The 27,311-nt window shown below is 47.7% G+C and overlaps 1 protein-coding gene across 1 annotated transcript; it reads right to left on the bottom strand.

Annotated features, from left to right (window-relative positions):
• SDC1 (syndecan 1) lies at window positions 1-26,034 on the bottom strand. Its single transcript, XM_038133114.1, has 5 exons — window positions 25,692-26,034; window positions 4,701-4,782; window positions 3,166-3,659; window positions 2,839-2,968; window positions 1-2,313 (listed from the first exon to the last, which is right to left on the bottom strand). The coding sequence occupies exons 1-5, from the start codon at window positions 25,746-25,748 to the stop codon at window positions 2,147-2,149; spliced, it is 930 nt and encodes a 309-aa protein (XP_037989042.1). The 5' UTR covers window positions 25,749-26,034; the 3' UTR covers window positions 1-2,146.
• Window positions 26,035-27,311: the final 1,277 nt, after the last annotated feature.

Genomic DNA, 27,311 nt, shown 5'->3' with positions numbered 1-27,311 from the left:
TTCTTGCCAAAATGCCATTTATTGCAGTATACCTTTACATGGCATACAGATAACCCAATGTTCCATCTTCTGTCAGAACTCATATTTCATTTGTACCACTTAAATAACACAGAATGTCATGTTTGTTTCACAAACTGTCAGTTAAGACTACCAAAATATACAGTTTTTTCCTTTCCCCCTAACAAGGTTGTGAGGTACAACTGAATTTTACTACTTTATCTTCCTGTGCTTTACAAGAACCTTTTCATAGATAGACCTATCAAACATTTCTACATTCCTATACAAAGCAAAGAATTACAGCTGAAATTAACACCATCTGGTCATTGCATTAACCTATAAAAAATTCATTCAGTAAAAAAAAAAAAACCAAAACAAAAAAACAACTGAAAACAGAACAATCCTAACAAAAAAAACCATAATGGTTGTTGCAGCTTTACTTTAAAAAACAGCCAGCTACACATATGCACAAGTTCTCCACGTGCATAAAGAAGAGTTTGGAATCAAGATATTTTGGGGTTTTTTCCTTGTGTTTGCAGCGAAGGCACCAATTTTAGCTGCATGGCAGCTCAGGAGTGTTTTATACTTCATTTAAATTACACAGGTTTTTAAGTTTGTCTGCTAACGTGCAACATTTGTACCAACTGTTGCAATATTGTCCAATATACTCTGATCATTCCCTCTGGCTCAACAGTACAAATATTTACATCAGTTGTAAACACTCCTCCACCCACCCCATACCTTCTGCACTGAGTGACGAGGAACTGAAGTGGCAAGAAGCTACCCAAAGGCAGAGCAGAAGTAAGGCTTGCACAGAACACCACGCTTGTGTTCGCACGGTTTGAGAGACTCTGGAGAACTCCAGACTCCCAGTGAGGCCCCAGTGCCTGACATCTGACAGCACACTGACCACACACAGCTTCAGGCATCCAGACTGTGCTCAGGAGGTGCTTTTCTGCCCTTACTAGACTGACATCCCTGGAGTGGCTTCTCTCCAAAGTGCAGGAACAGCTTCCAAGGAGCCGCTCCGGAGTAGTGAGAGTCAAGCACACCAACTGTTGTATCTGTTTAAGGCCACCTACACCCAGCCTTCCCCAGGCTCATCTCAGATGCTTCTCTACTCCTTAGCTGCAGTCATGACGTGCTGCTTCCCACCTCCCAGCCCTGTGTGCCACGGCACCCTGTGGCACAGAGGGCAGAGCGCGTTCCGAGCCAACCGCGGTGACCGGAGGTGCTACAGCACGGCCCCGGTCACCTGCTAGTGCCCGGGGTAAGATCAGACAGCAGGACAGCCAACCTCGACTCAGCACCTAGGAAAGGAAATGTCTGAGATGAGACTGCTTGGAAAAATCTACTTCTTACCTAAGCCTCGAGAGAGAGAGAGAGAGAGTGTGAGAGAGAGGGTAGTGGGACAGCCCAACACTCTTGGTAAAGTTAACTCTCTGCTTAGTTGTGGGGTTCTTGGGGTTTGTTTTTTGCTAGTGTATGTACCAGCTGCTGAGGAGCTGGTTCTGAGTATGGGATAATGCTTCCAAAATATAAGTTATTTTAAACCACGTGACAGTCATTTGTTTACCCTGACCCTCACACCTCCTTTTGGCAGAGCTCAAGATCAGCTTGATGTTTCATAGGCATTAAGTGCTCCAAATACAGCTGTCAGAAAGAGCTAGAGGATAGCAGTGTACCAAATGTCTGCCCAGCACAGCCACTTGCTACACTCAAAACACATCTATGAGTTAAATAGGAAGGACCCCTGCTATACAGAATTTGAGCACTGGTAACTGGTTATTCTTGCTAGCCCTTTCCCTAAATATCAAGAGTTTTATACATACAGTGCTCCCTTATTTTCTCCCCACCGCCTGTCCCAGCAGTCTTTAGACAAACCAAAGTGAGTTTAGGAACTTGCAGTTCCAATTCTGTTAAAAAAAAACAACCAAAAAAAAAAAACCAAGTTGTGCAAGAAAGCAGGGAATGTTCAATGAATCCAGATCTACTTTGTAGTTATAAAATTTCCAATGGCAAAGTGGTAAGGGCAAATAACCCAATGATCATATGGCTTAAGTTTAATGCAAAGCACACTAGGAGGTCCACGTGCAGGGGGAGAAGAGTCCAAGAAAGATGGAATAAGAAGAGTCCTGAAGATCAGTGTTTATGCATAGAATTCCTCTTGTTTGTGTGGTTTTTGGTATCCTCCATTAGACTGTTTTGGTTCATCCAGTGAATAGCTGCCTTCATCTTTTTTCTTCATTCTGTACAGCATAAATGCAACTAGAAACACTGCAAACACCAAGCCCACGAGTCCTCCAGCAATAACACCTGGAAGGGGAGAGAAAGACACAGATTACTCTAGATGCCATACCAGATAGTGCTACCATGATTTTAAGTTCCAAATTGTTCCTTACCTTTCCCTGGCTTAATGACTTAAATTAATTTGTCCTTCTGTCCCCTCCCAAACCAAGAACATGCTCAAATACAGCAGCCAGTCCTAAGGACAGGGATCTCCCACTGGGCAATGCTGCAAAGCTCACAAGGCTATGGTGTTCAACCCTGGTACTTTGACTGAGGCAGCAACAGAGAAATTTTACTGTAACTTTTCAGAGGAGTGAAGAAAGAGGTTTAAACAAAGTTGCAGATAAAGCAGCCACTGCTGGCTGCAATTAGCAGACTAATATTTGCTCCTGGTTAGGGTTTTGACAACACAGAATCATCACCCTCATTCCAGAGGTCTAACATAAAAGACTGGCATCCTTGCTCAGAATGTATTTGCACAACTGCAGCTTCTGCTGCCAGGAGACTCCTGGGATCTGCTTTTACCAACTAGAAATCCAAAATATCTGATACCTCCAAGAACTTCTTTTCTGTCCATAATTCCCGAGGCTCCTGCTGCTTTGGCATTCCTCTCAGAGTCAGCCAGTACTTCTGAGTTCTGGGTGGGGAGGAATTCCTCGTCTTTAGTCAAGATGAAGTCTCCCTGTTGGGACATACAAGGCAGGTTATTCATGTTTCTCATCATGTCTGTTTCTGGAGACTTTCTTCTCATCTAAAACCCTCCACCTATTAAAGCAGTCACTGTTTTTTACTATTTAACACCCATTCCCACCAAACCAACTTAGTACATACTACTAAAGACATTTCCCTGCAAAGGGTGTCAGAACTGCTAGTCCTCACCGGGTCTCCAGAGCCATCTTCAGAAACCTCCTCGTGTGTAGGAACGACATCCCTCGGAGCTGTGGCCGCAGGGGTGGCAGCCACATCTCCCTCACCATGGACAGTAGAGTGGGGCTCGGGCACATCCTTGGTGTCTGGCACATCAGAGCTGGGGATTTTAGGTTCAAGCTCATGGACCACAGCAGAGGCTTCTGAAGGAGTCACAGGAACCACGGAAGGAAAGTGAGCAGTGGGACTTCTCACTGTTGTTGTGACTATATGGCTTGTTGGTTTCCCATCAGGTGAGCCCAGGATGGATACTTTATCCTTCACAGCTACAACTGGCTCCTCTGTCAATGGATTACTGGTTGCCGAAGAGGATATTGCTTCCTTTTCAGTTCTGCTCTCAATCCCATGAAATGGCTGTTCACTGAAGTCCACTGGTGCTGCCACTATTGAGGAATTAGTTGATTCTCCTGGGATTTTCCAGGTGCGAGATTGATCAGTCAGGGGACCTGCAAAACAAATAAACAAACAATATTATCCTTGGCCAGTTTAGAGGCCTATTAATAATATCTTCAGGACACTAGTCTAAGGAGGATTCTTAACCTTCAGAGTCAATTTTCATAATAACAGAACTTCAGTTTGTAATTCCTCATCCTTTTCAGTGGAATAAGGAAGGGACAGACCAATGTGGTATTCAGCAATACTTTGTTAGTCATCTGCTTCTCCCCAAGGCAAAAGTGCCTGTTTGTGGTGAGGTTGACAAGGGAAATCTCCTTTCAGTGCACTGGTTCCTCAGGGTGGATATCTGAGTCTTTTTCCATAAACACTTTTAAATTGATTCAGAGCAGTCACACCTTCAGTCTCAACCGCATTTGGAACTGATTCCAGGGTCCTGATTTCTGCAGAGTGTAATCTAAAATACAAGCTTATGGCTGGAAGGAAGCAAAAGTATGGCATGCTTCAGCTTTCAATAACTTGCTCTTTTCTTACTAGCATCCCCTCAACTTCAGTACTGAACACCAAGGGTATCTCTCATGCAGCTTAACAATCATTTTTATGGACTTTTCCCCCTACCCTAAATCCCCCTTACCACTTATAAAAACCTATGGCCCACGGGAACATGCACATCTGATGACAGATAAAGTTTGTACTTGATACATGGTGGTAGGCTGGGGTTTACACACCCTCAAACATTATCTCCTACCTGCTCATAAAGGGCCTTGTTATGATCCCTCTTCCCCATGAGCGAAGAATCACTTCAGTTTCCTAACATTCTTCACACATCTCACATTAGCAGACATATGGGGTCTACCTCTGCTTCTGCTCCCTCTCAATTCTCCTACAGCTCATTTTCTACTAATTGTTAGAATCTCAAGGAATACAAGATTAATAGATTAGGCCCTTTCTCTGTTCCCAGCTCTCATATTCTGGGGTGGGTAGGTGGGTGTGGATTCCTCCCTCCACCCCCCTTCCCTTGGGTGCTTACTGAGACTCCAGTTGCCACATCCTAGAAGGATCAAGCACTATCAGCACAAGTGCTAATAACTCACCTGCACCTGAACCTGAGAACGCATCTTCCTCATCACCAGATGAATCAAGGTCTTCAGGGGGAAGGTTCAGATTTGTAGTTTGCTTTAAAGAGAAGAGCAAAAAGATGTGTCAGTGATGAGATTGAAGTGATCAGGTTGCTTGCACGGAGTCTTCTAGGGGTTCCTAGAGGACCCACGAACTTTTTTTGTTCAGATTGCATTTTTTCTTCCTCCCTCATTCCAGCTCCCCTCCCCAAAAGAGTAGCTCTGGTAAGTATGTTTGGTGTTGGAAAGGTAAGTCTTGCTGTCTCCTCTCTCTGCACTGCTTCCAGGCTGCAGTTGCATTGGGAAAGAAGAAAACAAGAAATCCATTCAGTTTTGCATCCTGGGAGCAGGCAATGCCCAGTCCTTACCAGCCTGTTTCAGGTGTTGACTGTGTCTTCCCTATCTACCAGCCACTCCACCTGCAAATCACTGCATTAATTCTAAGGAGCAGAAGGGAAGGGGAGGCAAAATAGTTTGTCTTCTTTCCCTTTATGACTCAAATACTGTTCACATACCTGAAACCAAAGCACCTAGCTTTGGTCTTAGCTAGCTAGAAGGGGAGTCCAAGTCCCTTTTTGCTACGTGTGGGCACTCAAAATAAGTCCAGAGATAGAAGCCAGCCTTCACTGTGGGAGAATAAGCCCTGAGCTTTCTCCATTTACACTCCAAGGAGTGCAGTAACCAGCACTGAAATTCAGTTACTGGAACAAGAGGCCAAACCCCTGTTCTATGGCACTTGTTTGTCAGAGTGTACAACACTTAAAGCTATTCAGATCTCCAAAGATGACAACACTCTTTCAGTGTTTACTAGTTTACTAATTACAGAATGGTTACTTCATGCATCTCATTGGCCTGTGCTGTATACACTTACTGCTCCTATCACTACAACATGCCTGACTCTCAGCTCATGACAAGCCTCAGGTTTATTTCTGCAGGGCTACCATTACCTAACCAGTCATCTTCCCTTCTCAGATTTCAAACCAAAACCCTGTAAGTCCCTTCTTCCAAATTTCATCTTTTTGACATCCAACTACATTCCCTGTTTTCACAAATTTTTACTTCTATCCCATCCTCAAGTCGCCTTTTCACCCCTTTCCAGCACTGCCATCTGCAAGTTTAGATGTCGTATCATCCAAGCTGTGGGATCCCTATGATCCCAAGAAGTGCAAAGTCTCATTTAATAATGTAAAAAAAGGACACATTCTTGCCAGCTTTGCAGCCAGGCCCACTGTATTTCTCTAGCTTGCATTAGCATAGTGTCACTTAAAAATGAACATAACATTCATCCTCATCCGAGGGAGAAGTTAGCCAGCATCAGTATGTACTGTCAAAACAATCCAGCTCTGGAGTTGTCACTTTATTAGCTACAATGGATGTGTTTATTGGTCCTATCTTCTTGTTATTCTTAAGATACCAGGTTTATCCAGTCTTCTCTTCCATCCTTAATACTTTATCCATTCCCCACATTTCCACAGAACTAGTTTCCAAGGTGGTTAACTAGCCCATTAGATTCTACCTCTCTGAAGACAAATAACCTAGTTGCCACCAGCCTATTCAGCCCCAAGATCTTACCCTTTCTAGGCAATTATTGTAGTTATATGATTTTTTTAAATAACAAAAAGATAGGAACAAAAACCCCTCATATAGACATAATTTTTAGCTCTTTTTTTTCCTACTGAAAATAAACCCCCAAAGCACTATTTCTTAAGCTTCTGCAAGCATATTCCTAGAGTGAACTGCCCTTCGATCTCTTGCTTAACGGCAAGTCATGAGGTAATTTTGATGTTTAGATTTGTCCCTGCTTGTTTGCACTGTGCTTTTGCACCCTTCCACAGAAAGTAGGTCAGATAAGTACTTCCCGTGTGTTTTCCTTCTTGTGTCGAAGGGTGGTGACTCACACAGGCTGATCTCACTTCATTTCAAATATTAAAGAGTACGAACTGTTGGTGCATAAAGAATAAAGAAAGAACTGCCAGGCTGCCCAAGCTCAGCTCCCTCGTGTGCCCTTCCTAGTACGTTCAGAAGATAAGTGAGGCCTTAGAAATTGCACTGTTTTGTTGATGGGGGGTTGGAGACCATTTTTCTCTCTCACTTCTCACACCAGCAGTGGCAAGCACAACCCTTTGTTCTTTCACTCAGCCTGGCTGAGGGCAAAAGGGGAACGTGTTGCTAAAGGTGGGGGTTGCATTCTCCTCCCAGTGGGAAAACTTCCTTGAAGCAGCTAGAAAGCAAACTCTCCAGCTTTTTATTGAAGTAAGGCACTGCCAATACAGCTTAAGATTGTATCACCATAGACCTTCAGCTAGGATCAAGGCTACCTTCCCCTCAAATCTGAATATTCAGGGGTAGCTCATACAGATTTCCAACAACATCTGGACAGACTGATCATCTGCAGACCTCAACAATCCTCCTGAAAGGATCACAGACTGTCAAGAAATAAAATGGCAACTCTTGATCTTGACTATTGAGCCTGCACCCCTTCCCCTTAGGGGTTAATAGGTGAGGCTTGTTCAGTTGTGCCACATTTCCTTTGTTCCTATGAAGTGTGTCCAGCCACCCTACCCTTAACCAGGGTCCAACCCAGGTCAACCTTCCCTCACACCTGAGCTCTGAGCCTCTTCCCAGGCTGCTGTAAGTTCTGCTTCTCCACAGCCTTTGTTATGTACCCACTTGAGTCCTGTATCTGGGCAGGGATAGTGAGATCCTCCTCAGAGGAGGGAAGCTCAGTCTAAACCAAGGGACACCCAAAGTGTTCCAGGGCAGAGCTGTCCAGCAGCTGCTCAGCACCACCTTCCAAACACGACCCACCAACCCCTAAGGTTGGCTGCTGCACTTATAACAGAAAACATGAATCAGGATCAGTAAAGCCTGCTTTGCACAATTTTATATGAGAACTTAGTGAAGTTACATGTCCCCAAGGGTCTTGTCCCCTTGTCCCAGCTGCTCCTCTGGGCATTGTGGCACCTCTCTTTAACCAGGCAGCCTAAGGCTTGGGATCTGAGAAGGACTTTCTTTGGCCCAAATACTCAAGGGAAGTACAGGATCCTGCACATGTGGATAGCAGTCAGAATATCCACAAAGTGCTGTAATTTCATGACATCATCCAATTTCATGACACACGAGCATTAAGGAACATTTGCCCAATTTATGTAACTGTATGGTTATATAAGGACTACGTTTCTTGCTCCATAAATTACAGCTTCAATGGACATAAAAGATGGTAACCTCCCCACAAAATACAAGTACTCTAGAAAGGCCACACTTCTATAATAATCTGCTGCTGAAGGATTTCAGACACAGCAAGGTTAGGAAACACTGACTCAGGACAGCTTTGGAAGGGACTGAACTAATTTGGATTTGCATCAGGAAGACAGACCGTGCTGTTCAAAGAACAAACACCTCATGGTCAAGGTTTTTCAATTACCTTTTATTGAAGCTGACTTACACCAATGGGAAAGGTTTTGATTAGCCAAGAGGATTAGGGGCACAGAACACTGAGTTATGCTATCATACAAAAGAGCTGAAAATAATTCCAGCTTAAAACAAGGTTACCTTTCAGAGAGTGGATCCTTTGAAGGATCTCTGATGGTATCTCATGTACTCTAGTCAAAAAAATCTTTACATTCTTATCCAGCACCTACAACATGTTGCTTTTTTACCATTTAACAAGCTTGTATGGTTTTGTTAGTAGTTCAGACAACTGGTTGGAAATACTTGTCCAGTCCTTTTGATTTGCTGTCACTGAATTCAGTTGCATTGGAGGGGTAAAATTTTTAACTGTTTTTTGACATGCTTTGACCAGTTCTCATTAACCAGTGGAAGACCCTCTTCCACAAGGATCAAAGCAGACTGTTTAGGGGAAACCCTGGGGTGACTGTTAGCTTCTGCTCTTGCTGAGCACTGTATTGTTGCAGAACAATAGTTATTCAGTTCTGCTGGGACAACCAGAAAGCTGCTTAGTGGCATCTTCAATTTAATCAACAATGGGCCAGGCTTTCACAACTCATTAGCAATATTATTGGATCCAGAAGGCTGACATAGTCCAGACTTTTTTTTTATTTTTTAAAAGTATAATTTTTAACTATTCTTCAGACTTCATCTTGGTCAGAGTCTCAAAGCATGGGTCCTTCTGGACTTATCCCATCAGCTGCTACAGAGCTCCCTCCTGCTACAGCAGAGATCTGAAGCACTCTCTCATGATGAAGGGGAGATTTGTAGTTGATTAGTTGAGCTAACCCTACCCCAACTGGGAACCACATTTATTTAATTTGATACATGCAAAAGGAAAGAGCTTTTCTCAAATTGCTCTTTGAGGTAAGCAAAACCACTGGCTTTGCCACAAGCTGCTACAAGCCCTTAACTAGATTAAGGATGATTTGTATCCAACTCTTCTTAATCCAGTTAGTGATCTGCAGTGTCAAAAACACTTGAAATCCTCCATTATCTGAATAAAGCTGTTAAATTTGCACATTTATTTCCCCTAATAAATCCTTCTTACTCAGCTGAAAAAGAATGAACCATAATGAGTTGTCCCACCTCAAACAGCTCCCTAACCATCCCGTGAGAGTATTGCAACTGCATGGGAAGGAAAACCAATAGCTTGCTCTTGTTTAAGAGATATACAAGAGCAAGACAAACATTTGCCCTGTAATTTGGCTACAATAGAGCATCTAGAAGAATACTTTCAAAAGGATTTTAACAATTAATTCTTAAATAAACTCAAACAGAAAGGTTTGTCTTTCACCTTTTCCTACACAATGAAGAGCAGAAATGCTATCTGAGGCAGAGCAGCCCAAAGAGCTTCTAACCTCAATATAATATTGGTATTAGTGTGGGGGGAAGACAAAACCACCTGCTGAAGGAAACTTTAGCTTTGTTAAACTCTAATATTCTGCAGTTAATAGCCCATGGACAATTAACTCCAATCCCAGATGTTCATGGTCAGGAGACAGCTTCAATGGTTAAGGTGGAAAAAAAAATTAAAAAGAAAACCACGCAACAACCAAAAAAAAAAACCCCAAAACAACCACATAAAAACCACCAGCAGCACCCTCACCTATCCCCCTTCTTTTACAGACAAACAGACTCTGGAATTAAGTTGGCCATGCAGACCTTCTCTTTAACAGTCAGCCATAAATTCTGGAATAGCAGAAAGAGAGCTGATGCTGTTATATGGCAAGTCAAGAGTGAAGCTTGCATGCAAGCCTGTTACATTAGAACTCAACAGCAGTGTGGCACCACCTCACCTAAATTCTCTAGCAGTTGTTTCTCCTGCTACTCCGCTGCTCAAAATAAACCCTGGTGCTCCTTGGTGATCATGTAGGTTATTGAAATATTTCTCTTCCTAGAGGAGCCAAAGATACAGACTAACAGCACAGGCCAAAGACAGCTACCAACCACCTTACACATAGTTCAAAGGCTGGACAGCCTAGATTTAAGCAGTATTTTATCCCTGGCTAGTTTTCCAATCAAGGACTGCTGTGATGACAGGAGTGTTGGAACTTTATGGTCCCTTCCAACCTAAACCCTTCTATGATTCTACAAACTAAGTCACCAGCACTTCTTACTTCCTAATGCCCTCCCTGTTTCAGATGGTGCTGTATCCCTGCACCCTCAACAACCTTTAGATGTGTATCAACAAGCTGCAGCATCCCCACCCTTCCATCCATCAATCTGTGTCACCTGTGTCACCTGCAGCAAGGCTGGAGAATGGCTCAGAGGTGCTCCTTCCAAAAAGAAGCAAGTGGAAAGCAAAGGGGGCTCTTTTGCTCAGCAAGGCAAGCACCACTTTAGCAGAAAGAGGTAAGCAAGCCAGTTAATCTGGCTGCTTGCCTATCACATCATTATTAGTGTAAAGAAGTATGGAAAATCTTGGTTAATTGCATTATTACTGGCCTCCTCTTCTATTTTTGCCTGGTAACTTGAGAAAGGAACTATCTTTGAGGGAGAAGTCCTGGCTGTGTTTGAACTCCCTGATCATCACACAGTACTCAGCTGTCAAAGGCAGCGAAACACCTTCCAGCAGCTTCTCAAAACAGGATGAGAGCTCTTAGGATCTCTTCCACTATGGGGAGAAAAAAAACAGACTGTAGACTGCCCACTGTTCACTAGGCTGTGATCCTCCTTTTCTTCAAGCTGTAGGAGCATACCCTGATCCTCTGCACAAGATGCAGTGGCCAAGGAGGAGCATCCAGTTACTCCACAGGCAGAGCAGCCAGTGTCCCAGTGCTTCCAGAGGCTCCACACTATTGCCCAAGCACCTTTACATTTTCTCCTCAGAGTGACAGGGCAACTTTCTTAATTAAGTAGGGCAGAAGCACAGTAATCAACATGCCAAGAGCAAAAATGAACCAGCCTGTCGCCATCAGGTTAAGTTTCACATTGTACTGCAGGGCCCTTTTAACTCCCACCTCCCACAAGAGCATGTCACTTCATGCTTCCTGGACCATCCCCTGCACGCCTGTTTGTGCACTGTCATGGTGAACCAGAGCAGGGAACTGGTCTGGTTAAACTAAACAAAAGGAAAAAGAAAGAAAGAAAGGGGAAAAAAAAAAAACAACAAACCAACAACGCCCCCCTCCCAAAAAAAAAAAAAAAAAAAGAAACACAAACAAAAAACAACCAAAAAAAAAAAAGGTAAGAAGAGGATAAAATATCATGCAAAGAATTTTCCAGCAGGACCAGTTTCCCAATCCTACTCAGTGCATGAATGCACAAGTGTTTGTGTTGGCACAGGGCAGAGCGTGGCAGCCAGGGCTGCTTAAGCATTCACACAGGCTCACAGCCTGCATTCTGGGATGCTGACACTCATTCCCCAGCCTGCCATGCATTATGGAAATGCACATCACCAGACTGCAGGCAACACACAAATCAGAGGCTGACTCAGAGGGCCACACAGGTTCATACAAAAATGAGCAAGGACAGGGGCTGTAGGGAGAGTTCTGCAGTGTTAGCTCATGGATAATGTTTGTTCCAAGGTCTGACAGCAGTGCTTCTGAGTCCTCCAGTCCTCCTGGGAGCAGGAATACACAGCAGCAAAGGCTAGACAGATGTCTTGCTCAAACCAGAGCAGTTCTACTTTTATCCTGGGCCACCTGAACTTTACAGGAGGCCCAGTGCAATTGCCATTGCCATCTATTGCTGGACAAAGAGTACATTGAACATCCATCAGAGAGGGCTGAGCAAAGCTGGAGTCCCAGAGGGCTACGGATTCCTCAGCAGGGTAAGCTCACGGCTGTGCTCATGGCAGCAGGGACAGCACAGCAGCTGTGCAGGGGAGCCCCCTGTGCCAGCAGTGCACAGAGCACTGTGCCAGTTCTGATGCAGAAGAGCTCAGCTGCCTCTCAAGTCCCTCTCAGCCAGCTCCACTAGAAGCCTGCTCAGTCCCTCACCAATAGAGAGGTGAGACACAGCCTGTGCTCCTGCTTTTTCACCTGCTCCTTCCAGTCAAGCAATGCAGCTCAGGCCAAAGACTGAATCTCACCACAGAACAACACATCCACAGACATGGCACACAACAGGCACACAGCTTAACTCTGTATCAGTGACAGGCTGTCACAATATGGCCAAAAGTGGGGTCCCTTTTGTCTCCCACGTTCAAGTGCTTTGAAGATGCAGTCTAATGAGAAAGCTCATTTCCCTGCAGCTAATCTCATGAGAAGCAGCCAGTTCAGTTTTATGTTATAAACCACTTTTCTTTAAAGATCCTTCCCTGCAGCTCTTTAACATACTTGATAGTTCAGGCATTTGATTCTTGAGCTAGCAAAAGAAAGCCACAGCCAATGTATAAGCTCAAAGGGTTGTGCAAAGTAGTAGGTGCAACTCAGTGAGGCCCATCCATCCTGGGAAATTAATTTCAATCTACTTATGCTGGCTTGAGAGATGAGCACTGAGCTGCCTAAGTCAAGACTAGGCAAACCTATCTTGTCTTAAAACCCTCTGACTGAAAGCCACCAGCACTTACTTCCTAGTGTAGCAAAACCAGCAGGGAAGATTCATCCTTACAGCAACAGCCACTTCATCTGTTTGTTTAGAAAGGAACAGACCAGGAATTGCTTGGTTTCAGCAGAGGCTAGAGATGGGCCACCCATCCCTGAAACCTGACAAAATAAGGCTAAAGAGGGGAGCATGCTGGCAAGCAGAAAATCTTTATGGAATGGAAACCTATCCAGCAGAGGACTCCAGCAGCCTAAACCTACACATTACCCACACATACTGGTAACAACAGCACAGATAAATGCAACCCTCTTGCCAGCAGAAGAGATTAGAAGTGACAGGATCTAAATGCCTGCTGCCTCTTCCTCTTGTACACATGCAGCCCCTGCTGTGGAGTTCAGGTGAGAAAGAGCAACTCACCTCACACAAGGCATCAGCAGCCACGGCCACTTTTTAAATAACAGACTGGATTTTGCAGTGCTGCCTCCAGCACATATAAACACACTGAGCTTACATCTTCAGTATTCTTTGCCAATTATTCCCAACCAGCTGACCTGTGGTGGAGGCAAATTCCTTTCCTTGCCCCATATCTTGACACCACTCACCCTGTTCAGTGACCAGCACTGAGGACTGTCATTGCAGTTAAATGTACTGCAGAACCAGAGTTCCTGACCAGTGCAACAGGGGCTTCAGACTGCCTGGCTGCTCCTTAGCAGCATGTGTGGGCTGGGGAAGCCAGTCTCCTTCCTCCACACACCTGAGAAACCACCCAGCTCCCAGCGAAGCAACCATCGGCATTACAGCCCTGAGGCTGCTGAATGGAGTCCAAGGCTGGCTTTGAGGGAACAGCTGCAGGTGGTGAGTGGTGCCCTCATTTGTTCCAGTTGGGACTGGCTTGTCCACCGGGGGGGAGGCCCAGCCCCGCACGCTCCTCCTGCCCCGGCCGTGGCTGCAGGACAGAGCACAAGCCTGCAGCACACCAGTGCCGGGGCACGGCAGAGGCAGCTCAGGGACTTTGGTCCCACAGGAGTACAGCTTGCTCTTGTCCTCTTCAGCCACTCAGCTCAGGAAGTCCCAGCTCAGAAATCAGAGGTGTGGCTATAGGAAAGCAAGATGTGTGTGGTCTGTGGCATCTCAAGTCCTCAAAGTAGAGTGGTGGCACCCTGTGCATCGCTGATGACTCTCAGCAGCACCAGAACCCGTGTGCCTCTGGCCTGGGGGAGCCTGTTTCCTGAAAACAAATGCTGTGCAACTCAGTTGGTGGAACTACCACCAAGTAGTGGTGGAACTACTACCAAGAACTACTCATTTCAAATGAGCTCCATGGCAGCTTTAATGTGATCAGCAAACTACCACAAGCAGTGCTACAGCTGCACAAGTGCTCTGACCTAAGCAGATGTGGTCCCAGAAGTCAAAAACCACCTCATCACTATGTTACGTGGTATTCTGAGAGAGAAAGACACCATTCTGCTTCACCTGAGGGAGGGAAGCCAACATGCAGCCAGGAACAGACAAGACAAAATGCAACAGCAGTCAGTGTCCAGACACGAGGATAGGAAAAGACTCAGGTTCTTATTTCAAGAGTTTCCCTCTTCTCCACCCTGAAGTCCAGCAATTACCTGATGTGAGATATGCCAAGGAGACAGGAGACCAAGCTCTAAGATTTCTTGAAGGATCACAAAAACATTTTCAGTCTACTACTGATGCATGTTTCTAATTTGAGCAAATTGCTTGCAGTGCTGTATTAAATAAGTGAAATCCAAGTTTCAGATAAAAATCCCTAGCGTACCAAACTAAAAAGCTTGTACTTAGGACAGGACTTGTGGCTCCTAGCAGCTAGGATGTTATTTAAACCACAGCAGAAAAATGAACTTGCAGACCTGGAGTACCAAAGGTCTCAGCTAAAGCCATAGGTAAACTGAAGTGAGACTACTTAAACTTACAAATACTTGGCCTAACAACAACAAAAAAGCTGACCAGGTGTTCCAGTTAGTTACAGAGAGTTACAGTGGAACTGCCCAGATAATGTTTTACAAGAGGATGTGTTCTACAGCAACCGGATATGCACAAGACAACAGAAGTTGCTTTCTGTTTGCCTACACCTCAGTGACAGAAACACCTGCCAGCTGCAAGGCCCGTTGCTATCAAACTCTGCTTTATCTTCCCAGCTGATCTGCTCACAGTCTAACTTACAGAACTTACATCAGCTCCTTCACATCACGACATCCCAAGCCTCAACAACCCAAGACAAAGCCTCCTTGATTGCTTTTGTGAAAATTCCACATTTTCTTCAGAGGAATGTACAACGAAGTCTCCAAGGCTTGTGAAATTAGTTTTTGCTAATGTCCTGGGGTGACAGGACCTAAAGCAGGACAGCTAACAATCTGTATTTTCCATACATGCATCCCAGACTTGTGTTCCCTTGGAATGTTGTATTTCACTATAAATGTAACACTCAACTTCTCAGTTGCAGCATCACCACCAGCCCTTTCAACCACAACCCCCACGGAAGAGCTGATGGATCAGGAGACTGGAAGCACCCAGAAGGAGCTGCCTGGCTTGAGCAGGCACCAATGCAATCTGTCACATGTGCCCACCGGATGGCAGGACCAGGGACATCCCAGAACCTGATTGCTTGGTGCTGTTGCTTGTCAGTCTGCTACAGGAGACCTTGACTATTTGCAAGGGAGCTACAGAAGCGAAACTTGGGCAGCAAAATGAGCCAAGAGTTGGCATTCCACAGCACCTTTCTGATCTGGTCACAGCTAAGCTCCAAGCAGTTCTACGTGACTCTGTTCTTGCACAGCAGGCTCACAGCAGCCAGCAGCAGTCTGTTAGGAATGAACTCGTGAGTCTCAATCGACAGCCAGTGGTTGGACTCACACAGACCATGCAGACAGCTTTACATTTTGGGTTTGACCCAATGCAAGGCAGTTCCTGCACCTTGGCAGGTCCTACACTGGCACACAGCAGATTCAATGATCCTTGTGGAGCTCCAACTCAAGTGTATTCTACTACTCTTGGTGTTCTTTTTATGTTTGTTTCTATGGCTCACCATTGCCAGCTTAGATCTGATGAAATCAAGTCTCTCCTTACATTATGAGGCATGCTATCACATTGTCTTATCCACAGGATCTGTGTTGACTAAGCCAAGGTTGTTTATAATGCAGAAGTCATCCCTGTAACAGATGCAGTTACACTGCCATGACTAAGCCATTCGCTAAAGGACTGAAACATCTCCACCAGAAGCAGGAAGCACATCCCAGATCAGGATAACCCTGTTCCCCTATCCCAAGAGTCTGCTCAAACAGGCACTTTCACGATTACTCCCTTCTTCCACAACAGTCCTAGAGCTCCTGAGGAAAAGCATCATGCAAGTGTTGTGGGTGCTACTGGTCTCCTTGGAATAAACAGGATTAGCTCAGATGGTCTTTGGGCACAGGCTGGACCACATTCCACTGAGTTATTCTAAGGGAGAACCAGTTCAAACTACATGGATTCCCTCTGAGAAACATACATGCTCACAAGCACTGGAGCACACAGCCAGGGATCTACCCACACGAAATGGCACAGACCAAGCTCACAGTGCTCCCTCCTAGGACAATAATGCTCTCTGCGCTCAGGTTTACAAAAGCACTGCTAATCCTGCACATACTACAAAGTTCTGACAGCAGCTGCCCAATTCACAGTTAAATTATGCAACACCTCAGTGAGATTATGAGAGCTGACTGGTGTACTTCCACGCTGAGTCATGAGGGTGTTGAAGTATCATTTCAGTGATGAAGCACCAAATGAAATCCTCCCACCAGAAACAGTCTCAAAAACCCCTGCTGCTGCAATGGTGCCCCAGTCACCTACTGTCCCACTCATTTAATTAAAGGACAGGAAGCATTTCTTGACCAAACACCTACTGGATCAAACTGACTCTGACCCAGTCACGCAGATACTGTTTTGTACCACATCTGTACAGCAGAGCCCTGAACAAGGGACTGTTACAAAGGCCAGATAAATCAGAGCTTCCTTTTGATCTCAGCTGTTATCCAAGCCTCACCTCCTGCTCTCATTTTTGGGTATACAGCTTGTTCACGTGTCCTCCCCATGGCCTTCTTTCAGAGCAGCCACCAAATCAGTTGGGGAGGTTAGAGTTTAGTGGGAGATGCTACCACATTTGTGCACTCTGGATGCTCTCCTGCCTCACATGGGCAACTGTAAGATTTCAAGCTGCGATTTGGACATCCCTATGTTTTACACACCTGTGAAGAGACAAGAGCCACTTCTGTTCCATTAGACCACTAATGCCACTGCTGACAGACTGACGGGCACCACAACAAGTCAATCAAACAGTGCTAAAATTGCAAGGCAAGGTGAATGCTTTACTACCAAGTTACTCCTAGCACAGCATGTCCCCTGGTTCAGACCAGTTTCTGTCAAGAGGTGCCATCAGTATAGCCAAGATGTGACATAACAGATCAAAACTGTAAGACACTGTTCAAACATTACTAAGCTGAAGATATTTAATATAAATGAATAAATTTCTGGGTCTACTCAGTGACTACCAACTCTAGCCAGCACATTATACTTCTAAATAAAGCAGAGCACGAAATGCTGAGGGACCATTTTATGGGTCAAGTCTAAAAGCACAGGCTGAACCACTGGCATGTACCAGCACCATCACAACAACACTGAATGCTGTCCCAGGTGTGCAGTATTCACCTCACAATCCTCAGCTGATGGATTACACAGGAGTTCTCACACAACTGTACTTGCTCATCTCTCTGAATTATCCAAAACAGGTTCAGTTTCCAAGAGAAGAGTTGTGATCCTCTATTGTGAACTTTCACTTTCTTTTACTGGATACTGTAGTTTTCTCAACTTCATAATATTCTGGGCCTGCAGCCAGAGACCCACTGGCTACATCATACTAGTAAATTAAATAATATCAGAGAACATCCCCAGGCACTAGAACACCACCAATACCATCATATTATTAGAATGATTTATGGCATAGTTTAGAGCCTTGCCAAGCAGCATGCCCCCAAATAAGCACAGGAAGGTTCTCAGGAGGCAGTCTGGTGAGAGGGGTGCATTACAGACTAGGCCAGACAATTAGATTTCCTACACAATTTTGACTCTAGTGTTTAAGTTAGTCACAAGACACCTTGTGTCTCTAACATGCTTTACTGTACTGGGTTTGCATGGTAGGATTTTGGTAGCAGGGGAACTACAGGAGTGGCTTCTCTTACAAGACAGATCTTCCCCCATGCCTGACAGAGCCAGTGCCAGCCAGCCAGGACAGACCCACTGCTGGCCAAGGCTGAGACCATCAATGACAGCAGCAGTGCCTCTGATAACAGTCAAGAAGGAGAAAAAGTTATTGCACAGGAGTAATTGCAGCCACTTCTGAAGAGAGGAACTGAGAATATGTGAGAGTAGCAACCCTGCAGACCCCAAGGTCAGTGAAGAAGGAGGGACAGGATGAGCTCCAGGCCCCAGAGCAGAGATTCCCCTGGTGCAGCTGTGCCCCTGAAGCCCATGAAGGTCCACAGTGGAGCACAGATCCACCTGCAGCCTGTGGAGGATGCCACAACAGAGCAGGGGGACACCCAAAGGAGACTGTGACCACATGGGAAGCCCATGCTGGAAGAAGCTCCTTGCAGGACCTGTAGCCCTCACTGAGAGAGAGGCCCACAGCAGACCAAGTTTGCTGGCAGGACCTGTCACTCTGTGGGGGACGCAAGCTGGAGCAGCCTGTTCCTGAACAACTGCCCCCCATGGAAGGGATCCAGGCTGGAGCAGTGATTTAGACTTGTAGCTCATGGGAAGGACTCACACTGGAGAAGTTTGTGGAGACAAACCCTTTGCAAGGGACCCCACACTGGAGCAGGGGAACACTGTGAGGAGTCCTCCCCCTGAGGAGAAGGAGCAGCAGAGACAACATGTGATGAACCAACCATGGCCCCCATTCCCCATCCCCTGAACTCCTTGGGGGGAAAAGCTGGAGAGTCAGGATTAAAGTAAAGCCAAAAAAGGAGAGGAAAAATGGGGACAAGGTGTTTTTAAGATTTGGGTTGACTTCTCATTATCCTACTCTGAGTTGACTGGTAATAAATTAAATTCATTTCCCCAAGTTGAGTCCATTTTGCCTGTGATGCTCACTGGTGAGGGATTTTTCCCTGTCCTTCTCTTGACCCACAAGTCTTTTGTTGTATTTTCTCTCCCTGCCCAGCTGAGAAGGGCAGTGACAGAGCAGCTTTGGTGGGCACCTGGGGCCCTGCCAGGGTAAGCCTACCACATTTACTTACAAGCACCAGGGTAGGAACATTTGGTGAATCTTTTTAGCCCCTTCTGGCTGCATGCTGGGTGTGGGGGGGAGCGCACACTGAGCATTTAACACTCTTGAGCTACCAGAGTAATAACTTCTAATTATTCATAATCGCATCTTCCAGCTTGTGTAGAAAGAAGCTCACCAGCGTTTCACAGCTCAGTGCAACTACAGATGCATACTGGGGAACTTTTTGCAGGTTAAACACACTTCAGAGGGAGCCGGTGCTGCTGCAGGATTAAGCCAGCAGCTTTCTTCTGCAGGCCATGAGTCAGTCGATGTGAGAGCACGATAGCACAGCACTCCTTGCCACTGCCCAGACATGCCAGAGTCAGCCTCTTTTGTTCAGTGCTTTGTTCACTGATGGGAAAGTAGTCACGATCTAGATGATTCCTCCGTTAGGACAGAAAGAGATTTAGAAGTCAAAGCTGTCTAGCTGCAGGCTGTTGGGCAAGTTTCGATGCAAGCCTCACCACCACTTTCCACTGCATGTAGGTGTCACTTACATGCTGCTAGAGCCAGTGAGGTGGACAAATCTCGTTTGTCCATCAAATCTGCTGGTGTGAGAGTCTCTGTCACAGTTTCATAAGCAACAGAGCACAGCAAGTGAGTGAAGAATATCACATATATTAGCATCTGTGTTAGATATGAATTCGAGCAAGCTTTGTGGTTCCTCTAGTTTGGGTTTTTACCCATCAGCTTCCTGACTGAAGAAAGCCTGGACTCTGTCCCTATAGAAGATCCCTATTAGCTGGTCAATGGGATAACAGGTTCTCTCCTCTGCAGATGCTTTTACCAGAGACTGATGTTTTGGTAGATCAACAGGCTGCTCTGAGCTCCTGTGGTTGTGCAGAGGATAGAGATCAGATCTCCCACATCACCATGCCAGGGCCAGGGCACACAGCCTCCAGACCCTGCTGTCAGCTGGATAACAAGTAGCATGTGACAGGAACAGATATCTCTCTATATAAATATATACATAGCTATATTTGTATTTCTCCACTCTTCTGGTCTCAAAGCATAGGAAAAGACAGTATGGGATCCTGTTCTGGGACAGGAAAGAGCCAGGTAGTCTCTTCCTACAGCACTGTAGCTGCCAGCTCTGATCCCCAGAGAACATACAAAGCCTTCCTACCAGCACAGCCATAGCAGCACCACGGCTAGGACGACGTGGAGCTTCACAAGAGCTCTCATCTGGAACTTGTTACAATAATCACCACTTGCTCTCTAGAAAGCAGACTGGCTCCACTCACCCCTGCCCACCTCTGGCTTCAATCTACAGCCTGCTCCTCCAGTAATCCCTATATAAGCAAGGGGTTGGACCGGAGCTGCTGCCTGCCTCTGACCAGGATGTGTACAGCCACCAGCATTAGGAACTAATTAGCAAGAGCTTTCCTGTGTACAGCACAGGACAATCACGGTCTGCAGTGCCGCCCAGAAAGCACTCGGCACTCTCCCCTTCCAAGTGGAACGGAGTTCAAGTTTCCTTACATTTAAAAGAGGCAACAAGCTCCTCATCACATGGCAGAGGCAGACAAAGAGCAAGCCCCAATCTCCAGCTATGGTTTGTGTGTGCTCAGGTGATGGAGCCAGGGCACTCTGAGGAGTCGTCGTGTGAACTGGCTGTACTCTGCAGAAGGTTGCCTGACAGGAGTGTGTGCCCTGGGACTGCCCACAGCCAAAAATCAAGACTGTCAGCCTTTGCTTCTATGACTGGCAATCAAGACATTGACATTACTGCACAGGCAGTGTAGAAGAGCTACACAGTGGAGTATGACAACACAGAGCCCGCATGCGAGGCAGGATACCCATGAGTATTTTAAGCTGGTTGGCAGGCAGTTTCCTATGTTATATCAGCACCCTTGATTTAGTCAGGAGTCATTCTGCAAGAGCAATCCAGAAGACCTTTCAGTTATTAGAAAAGCCTGAACACCAAGACACAAATGAGTGGACATTAAAGAGAACTATGTTGCAAAAACATGGGCTATGGGAGAAAATACTTCTGCCAGAGAGCAGAGCAGCAAGACACAGAGGTGAAGCAGCAAGAGTTCTTCAACTGAAAATACCCCAAGGAGTTTCTAACTAGAAGTCTAGCAGGGAAAGCCATGACTTACAACACCTCCATGACTCAGTTGTTACTGCAGCTCCAGTGACTCAACGGGAAGTTCTATTGCCAACTCCATCCAAATCCCACTAACACACTGGTTCCCATCCAGCAAAGCAAGCCTCACTGGTGAGACTGGTCTCAGCAGCAAGATACAAACATTACAGTCGAGCATGGCAAGGAGCCCAAGCTAACAGACTCCATTGGACCCGTGCCGGTTCCACAAGACCCAGAACGCCGACTGCAGCCAAGCACTGCTTGAGAAACAGAGAGCTTGGGAAACCACCACATTAGCAGATGTTGCCCCACAAGAGTTGCTTGTAGGAGGTCCAAATGCTATCTCACCTTGAGGTGAGGCTTCACAGAGCAGTACCTTTTCCATGAGCATCCCCACAGCAGAAAGTGCACTGTCCCAAGTTTCTAGCCAGGCCAGATAAGGCTGATCGCTGTGGTACACCAGCAGCCAGCAGAGCAGCAGCTCAGGTGAAGCACACTTATCAGCCCTAATTTGGAGATCTGTTAACAAAGCTGACGCTCAGCACTCCAAAGGAGGCACCACATGCCTTCTGCATTTTAGAGTACCTTCTCAACTCAGAAATGAGCCTGTAAGAAACATCAGAAGTCCCTGCACAGTTGGTCAAAACAACTTCCCTACTGTAAGTTCACTTTCTATATCAAAGTCTACAGACTAACAAAAGCTCCTCACATCTAATCCGCAAATAAACAGTGTCTTTAAATATTACAGAGCTCTGATGCTTTCTCAACAGCTCACAACCATCCCCTCCAAATACAACCACTTATGTTTCTGGTCATATATATTCAGCTCACTTCAGAATGCTGAGATGGGACCCAGCTATGACCCCTAATTTCTTCCACATTCTTTAGCAGAACAAAACTACAGTTACACTAGAAGAGAGCTGCTGCTCTAGCCAGCAGCTGATGTTCCCCACTGCTTTGCTAGCTCTCTTGGCAGGAACAACTGTCCAGTCTGTTTGTTTATGGAGAGAGTTACCATAAATTTCCACAGATAAAAAGTCCATCACTTTGAGCTAAATCACTCTCAGATAAAGGTACGGGACTAAAGGTGTTGTGCTCCTCTTACAGGCAACTTGAGATCTAGCCAATACCGCCTTGACAATGCAACTCACCTTGGAGCAGACGTGCAGGGGCTGGTCAGATAATCGCTCTCTTTGGCTCCACTGATTACATCGCCTTGACTCTAATGAGGGCTTAAGCACCCAGCACACACAGACACCTACATTTAGGTGCTTCAGCATCAGCTGAACGCTGTCCTGAGGGACTAGTGCCATTTGAACATAGCAAGCCCATCAATCTTCAGCTGTCAAGGAGTGCTGTATTAGACGTCTTCTACTCTTTATTATCTCAAAGCTATTAGGATGAAAACACTAACGCTGCAATCCTGAAGCATTGCAATTTTATAATTGGCAGCACCTACTCAGGAAAAGGCCCTATCTTCTCTCTCCCAAGAAGTTCCCTCCTCCCTGTAAGGAGGGCCTAAAATCCCAGCTCCTCAGATGCCAAAAACAAGTGTGGAATGCCCCTCTCAGGGGTATTAGTATGGTTCTTGGACACAGGAATCACTTCAAACAAGGTTAGGACAGAGTGCTGGTATACAGGCCACCTGGAGACATCTGAGTACAGGCAATGCAAAACACATACTTAAAATGGACTGATTTTGCTGCTAAAACAGCAGCCTACCTTTCAGGTTTGTGCACTAACTTAATTTTAGAAGGCTTATAGATTTCTTGCACTTGCTGTAACTTGTCTCAGGTTGTTAGAGAGGATTGTTTGTTTCCAGAAATTTCAGAGTGCTGCCATTAAAATGTTAGCTCTTCTCACCACTTGAAACTGAGAGAAACCTGGAACAAAGACTACAAAACTGCACCAGAGCCCCCTTACACCATACAAACTCCAGCCCATTTGCTGCTGCTCTACTCAGAGCTGACCAGATACAGCAGTCACCATTTCACTGGGAGGTGGCCACCAGCAAGTCAGTGCTCGGATGGAGAAGCTCTGTTTACAGTGCTAGATGAATACTGAGACACTGCTCTGTGCATACTACAGAAAAGAAGCATTTCCTCCTTATCCACTGCCTGCATGTTTAACAAGCAAATTGGACTACCCAATTTCTTCTAACTAGTTTATGTTCAGATAGGAATGACATTACCCTTGGAAAAAGGTTTGGCCTGCTCTGGTAAGCTTCTGTCAACCACCAGCATGCACCTACACCAAACAAAACAATCAGAACCCTCCTCCGCTCACCATAGGGGCTGGATTGCCCACTGCCCTCCTGCAGCAAGACCAGTTGGCTTCTGGGCAGTGTTAAACCTTGTAAAAGTTTCTATTTTAGAGAATAACAAGGTTAAACTGTTAAAATGGTAAGATGTATCAGCCTTCTCATTTCAAGGAAGCCCATGTCTCCATCATAATGGCAGAGAACAATTACTCTCATAAAGAGTGTTTTGAGCAATAAAGTGTCACCTTGAAGGAGACCAGGAACCTCCCCAGTCATTCCTGCAGGTAAGAGTACTCAGGAAGAAAACAACTATTGTTTGGCCAGTTTCTTGCTCTTGTTTATTATTCCAATGACAATATGCATAGATGAGCCAAGTTCCACAGGAAGAGCCAAGGGCCAAGCCATGTGCCAGCAGCAGTGGCATCCATCCCAACAATCAGACCACCAAGAACCCAACACAACCATGGCAATGCCCACAGCACTGCAGTCTGGCAGATTCAAAGTACCGTGCAAGGTCACTCTGCTTCAACACAAGAGGTTTTCAGATACTCAATGCAAAATCATAATTATTCCAGATGGGTGGGAAAGGCAGATTAGTCTCTGTCACTGACACGGGAAAAAAGCCATGTGATCACCAGAAGGGAAACAGCCTCCGTGCTGAGTCACCCTGGAGAGCCCCAGGACTTCTGCTCCTCCGTGTGCTCACCCCTGAAACCCCTCAAACTGCAGTGCCAGCCAGGCCTGAGCATCTTGCAGGCACACGAGAACTCCAGACAAGCATTTACTTCATGTCCTTCTCATTTCTGGGAAGGAATATTTATCACAGGGGAATTTTATCCAAATAGAGTGCAGAGGCTGCAAATTAACTGCAGTTTCCCCACTTCATTAAGCAGAAGCTTACTCAGAAGTTGAGAGCAGAGCCTTCCTTCCATGGAACAGTGCTGCCTACACTCACATGTTTGTAATTTTTAGCCATCTCATAACGACTCATTGCCATGTGGGCCAGGAGGGTCCACGTCCAGAACTATAGGCAAAGTTCACAGACAGAATGGTACAGCAAAATCAGAGGTATTTTGAGCAGCTCAGATCCCACCGCGCACTTTGTTCTGCCACTCCTTATCCGACTGGTGCTGCAGTTTACCCCTAAGCAAGTTTTAAATCAATCATTTCAGAAAGAAAAAACCCACCAGTTGTACTTTGACGGCCCTGCCGCCACTTTTTCCTCCTAACTCATCCAAAGGGGAAGACTCCACAACCGGTGCATACTCAGGTCTAGTGGGGGACCGCATGGGAAGCAAAGAAGCGTGTCCCTCATCTCAGAAGAAAGGGACGGCACTCGAGGTTTGTGCCCCTCGAGGGGCGGCCACAAGCTCTCCTGCCCCGCACCCTCCGACCGCACACGGGGCTCGACGCCGCCCAGGCTGCCAGCACAGACCTGAGGCAGCGCGCACAGCGCTTCACGGCGCTGCGGGGCCAAGTTTCCGCGGAAAGGCTCTCGCGGGCGGGGCGGGAGCAGGAGCAGAGCCATCCCCTGTCCGCGGATGACACCTGGCGGCTGCCGCTGCTGCGGGACCAGCGCACCCCACGGCTCCGTCAGCCCCGAGAGCTGCTCCCGGGACACGGCGGCCGGGACAGGCCTCGCTGCCGCGGGGTCACCACGCTCCGGGGAGCACCGGCAGCGCCGCGGCCGTGCCCCGGCCGGGCAGCACCGGGACCTTTGTTTCAGCGGCAGAAAGCAGAGTCCGGGCGTACCCTGCCTGGGCTGGGGCTCTCAGGCACAAAGGCGGCGGGGAGCCCCCGACCCGCACTCCCCGGGACCGTGCCGGGGCACGGCAGGAGCGCCGCAGGTTCAGGAGTCACCCGTGACTTGGCCACAGCCGAACCACAAAGGGCCACACGCCAGCGCTCCCCCGGACCCGCCGCTCACCGCCTCCGGGGCGCGACACGGGCAGCATCCTACCCTCCACCCCCCGCCGGCCCTCCCGAGCGCACCGAGGGGTCCCGCGGCCGGGGGGGTGCGGGGAGCGCCGCCCGCCCGCCCCGCGGCGCCCCGGGGCGGAGCCGCCGGCAGGTCGGGAGCCGCCGCGGCGGGTCTGGTTTGAATTAAGGCTGCCGGGGCAGCCGGGCTGGGGCCCGCCGCCAGCACAAAGGCCGCCGCAGCCCTCCACCCCGGCACGGCTGGGCACCGCTGCGCTCCCCTGCGGGAGCCCGTCGAAGCGGGGAGCCGGGCGGTCCCCCCAGCCCGGCCCGGCCCGGCCCACCCTGCCCCGCCGCGCCGGCCCCGGCCCCGCTCCACCCGGGCCCCGCCGCCCCACGTGCGCCGCGCCCGCCCCGCTCCGCTCGGCTCACCGGGACAGCAGCCTGGAAGCAGAGGGCCACCAGCCACACGGCCACCACGTTTATCATCCTTCCTCCTCGCCGGGCCTCGGGAGCGCGCAGCCTGCCCCTGCTTCCCGCCGTCTCCAACGCCGCTTTTGCTCTGCTCCTCTTAGAATTGTTTTAAGTAGCTGCGGGTTTGCTCCCTTTTCTGGTTTCTTTTTGGTTTTTTTGTTTGTTTTGTTTTATTCCCCTCCTTTTCCCGCTTCGCACGTAGCCGAACCAGCCTCCCGGCAGCACTCTGCGATGGCGAGGAGTTGAACTCTGTCTTTTAATGAACCCACTGCAACAACCTTCACCTTACGGCCACCCCCCGGCCGGCCCCGCCTCCGCTCCCCTCCCCTCGGCTCAGCCCGGCTCCCCAGCCCCGGCCCGGCCGGCACGCCCTGCCCTGCCCGCCGCCCGCCCCCGCTTCCTGCCGCCGCGCTACCTGCGCCGCTGCCCCCTCCCCGGCCGCTCTGCCCCGCTCCCCGGCCGGTCCCCCCGCAGCCGCCGCTTCCCTTCCACTGCATTCCCAGATTTCCTCTCTGGCAGAGGCATTGCTCCCGCCGAGCTTCCTTCCCTCTCGCTAAAAATAATAATTCAAAATAATAATACTAATGATACTGTTAAAAGCCCTCCCTTCCCGTTTCACTGTGGGAATAGCCCGGGGGCGCTCGGCTGTTCTCCCCCGGCGCCGCGTCGGAGAGAGGGGCGGGAGCGCTCCCCGGTGGCCCCACACCCAGGGCAACTTTCCTAGCTGCCAGTCACCCCCAGCGGGGGCTTCTCCCCCAGAAAATACGTGTTTGGGGAAGTGAGGTGTTTTCCCTCCTGGCCGCGGGTCCCCGGGGCTGGCCCCATAGCCTCTGCCCGTGCCTTCGTGCACACGTTTTTCTGCCGCTCGGAACAGGATTTCTGGCAGCCTAAAATGCTGCGAGAGGTTTGCGGCAAAAAATGCCGCTTTGAAAGAAGCGCCCTCCTGCAACTCGCCCTTTTTTTTTTTCTGGAGTTAAAAGCGACTTCAGTGCTGCTGTGGCTTGGTCTTTGCACGTCCCACCGAGGATGGCAAAAATGAGGCAACAACCATCCAGCAAAAACACACCGCAGGACGAATTGTATCACCCTTCCACGGGGTCAGGGCTGGAGTTCCTGTTCCAGTCCATTCATTTGTCTTGTTTTATTTTCTCTGCTTGTGCCAGCACATGTTGAAATGTTTGCTATAAACAATGCAGCTGAATGTGTGTGCAAATATTATTAAAAAAAAAAAAAGCAGCAGTTTTTAGGAATTTTTACAGCTGCTGGAAGCTGTAGCAGCGCACACTGGCCGCACGGCCAATGGGCACAGCATGGCCATGGCACAGCTGGATGGATGAGGGATGTGGTTAAGGCTGCAGCCATTGGGCCCTGCTGCCCTGGAGCTGCTGGGGAGAGGGGTAACCAAAAAAGAGCCTTAACTGGTGTTTCTTGGTTGCTCTGGAGGCTCTCGGTGGGTGTTGGTCAATCTGTGCCAGACCCAGGATCCCTTCCCACAGCTGTGGCCCAAAGGCTTTATAGACCTAATTGGATATTCAATGTGGCTAAAACTGTTGAGATTTTATCACGTCTTTAATTACC

Source organism: Motacilla alba, chromosome 3 (assembly GCF_015832195.1).
Source record: "Motacilla alba alba isolate MOTALB_02 chromosome 3, Motacilla_alba_V1.0_pri, whole genome shotgun sequence".
Lineage (NCBI taxonomy): Eukaryota > Metazoa > Chordata > Aves > Passeriformes > Motacillidae > Motacilla > Motacilla alba.
Note: the sequence above shows the minus strand (reverse complement) of the source record. Positions and strands in the feature narration are given on the sequence as shown.

Coding starts and splice junctions, on each gene's coding strand:
- SDC1 (XM_038133114.1), bottom strand. CDS start 25,748: ATGATAAACGTGGTGGCCGTGTGGCTGGTGGCCCTCTGCTTCCAGGCT. Junction 2,969..3,165: donor AAGATGGCTCTGGAGACCCG/GTGAGGACTAGC, acceptor ATGTCCCAACAG/GGAGACTTCATCTTGACTAA. Junction 2,314..2,838: donor CAGAAAAGAAGTTCTTGGAG/GTATCAGATATT, acceptor CTCCCCTTCCAG/GTGTTATTGCTGGAGGACTC.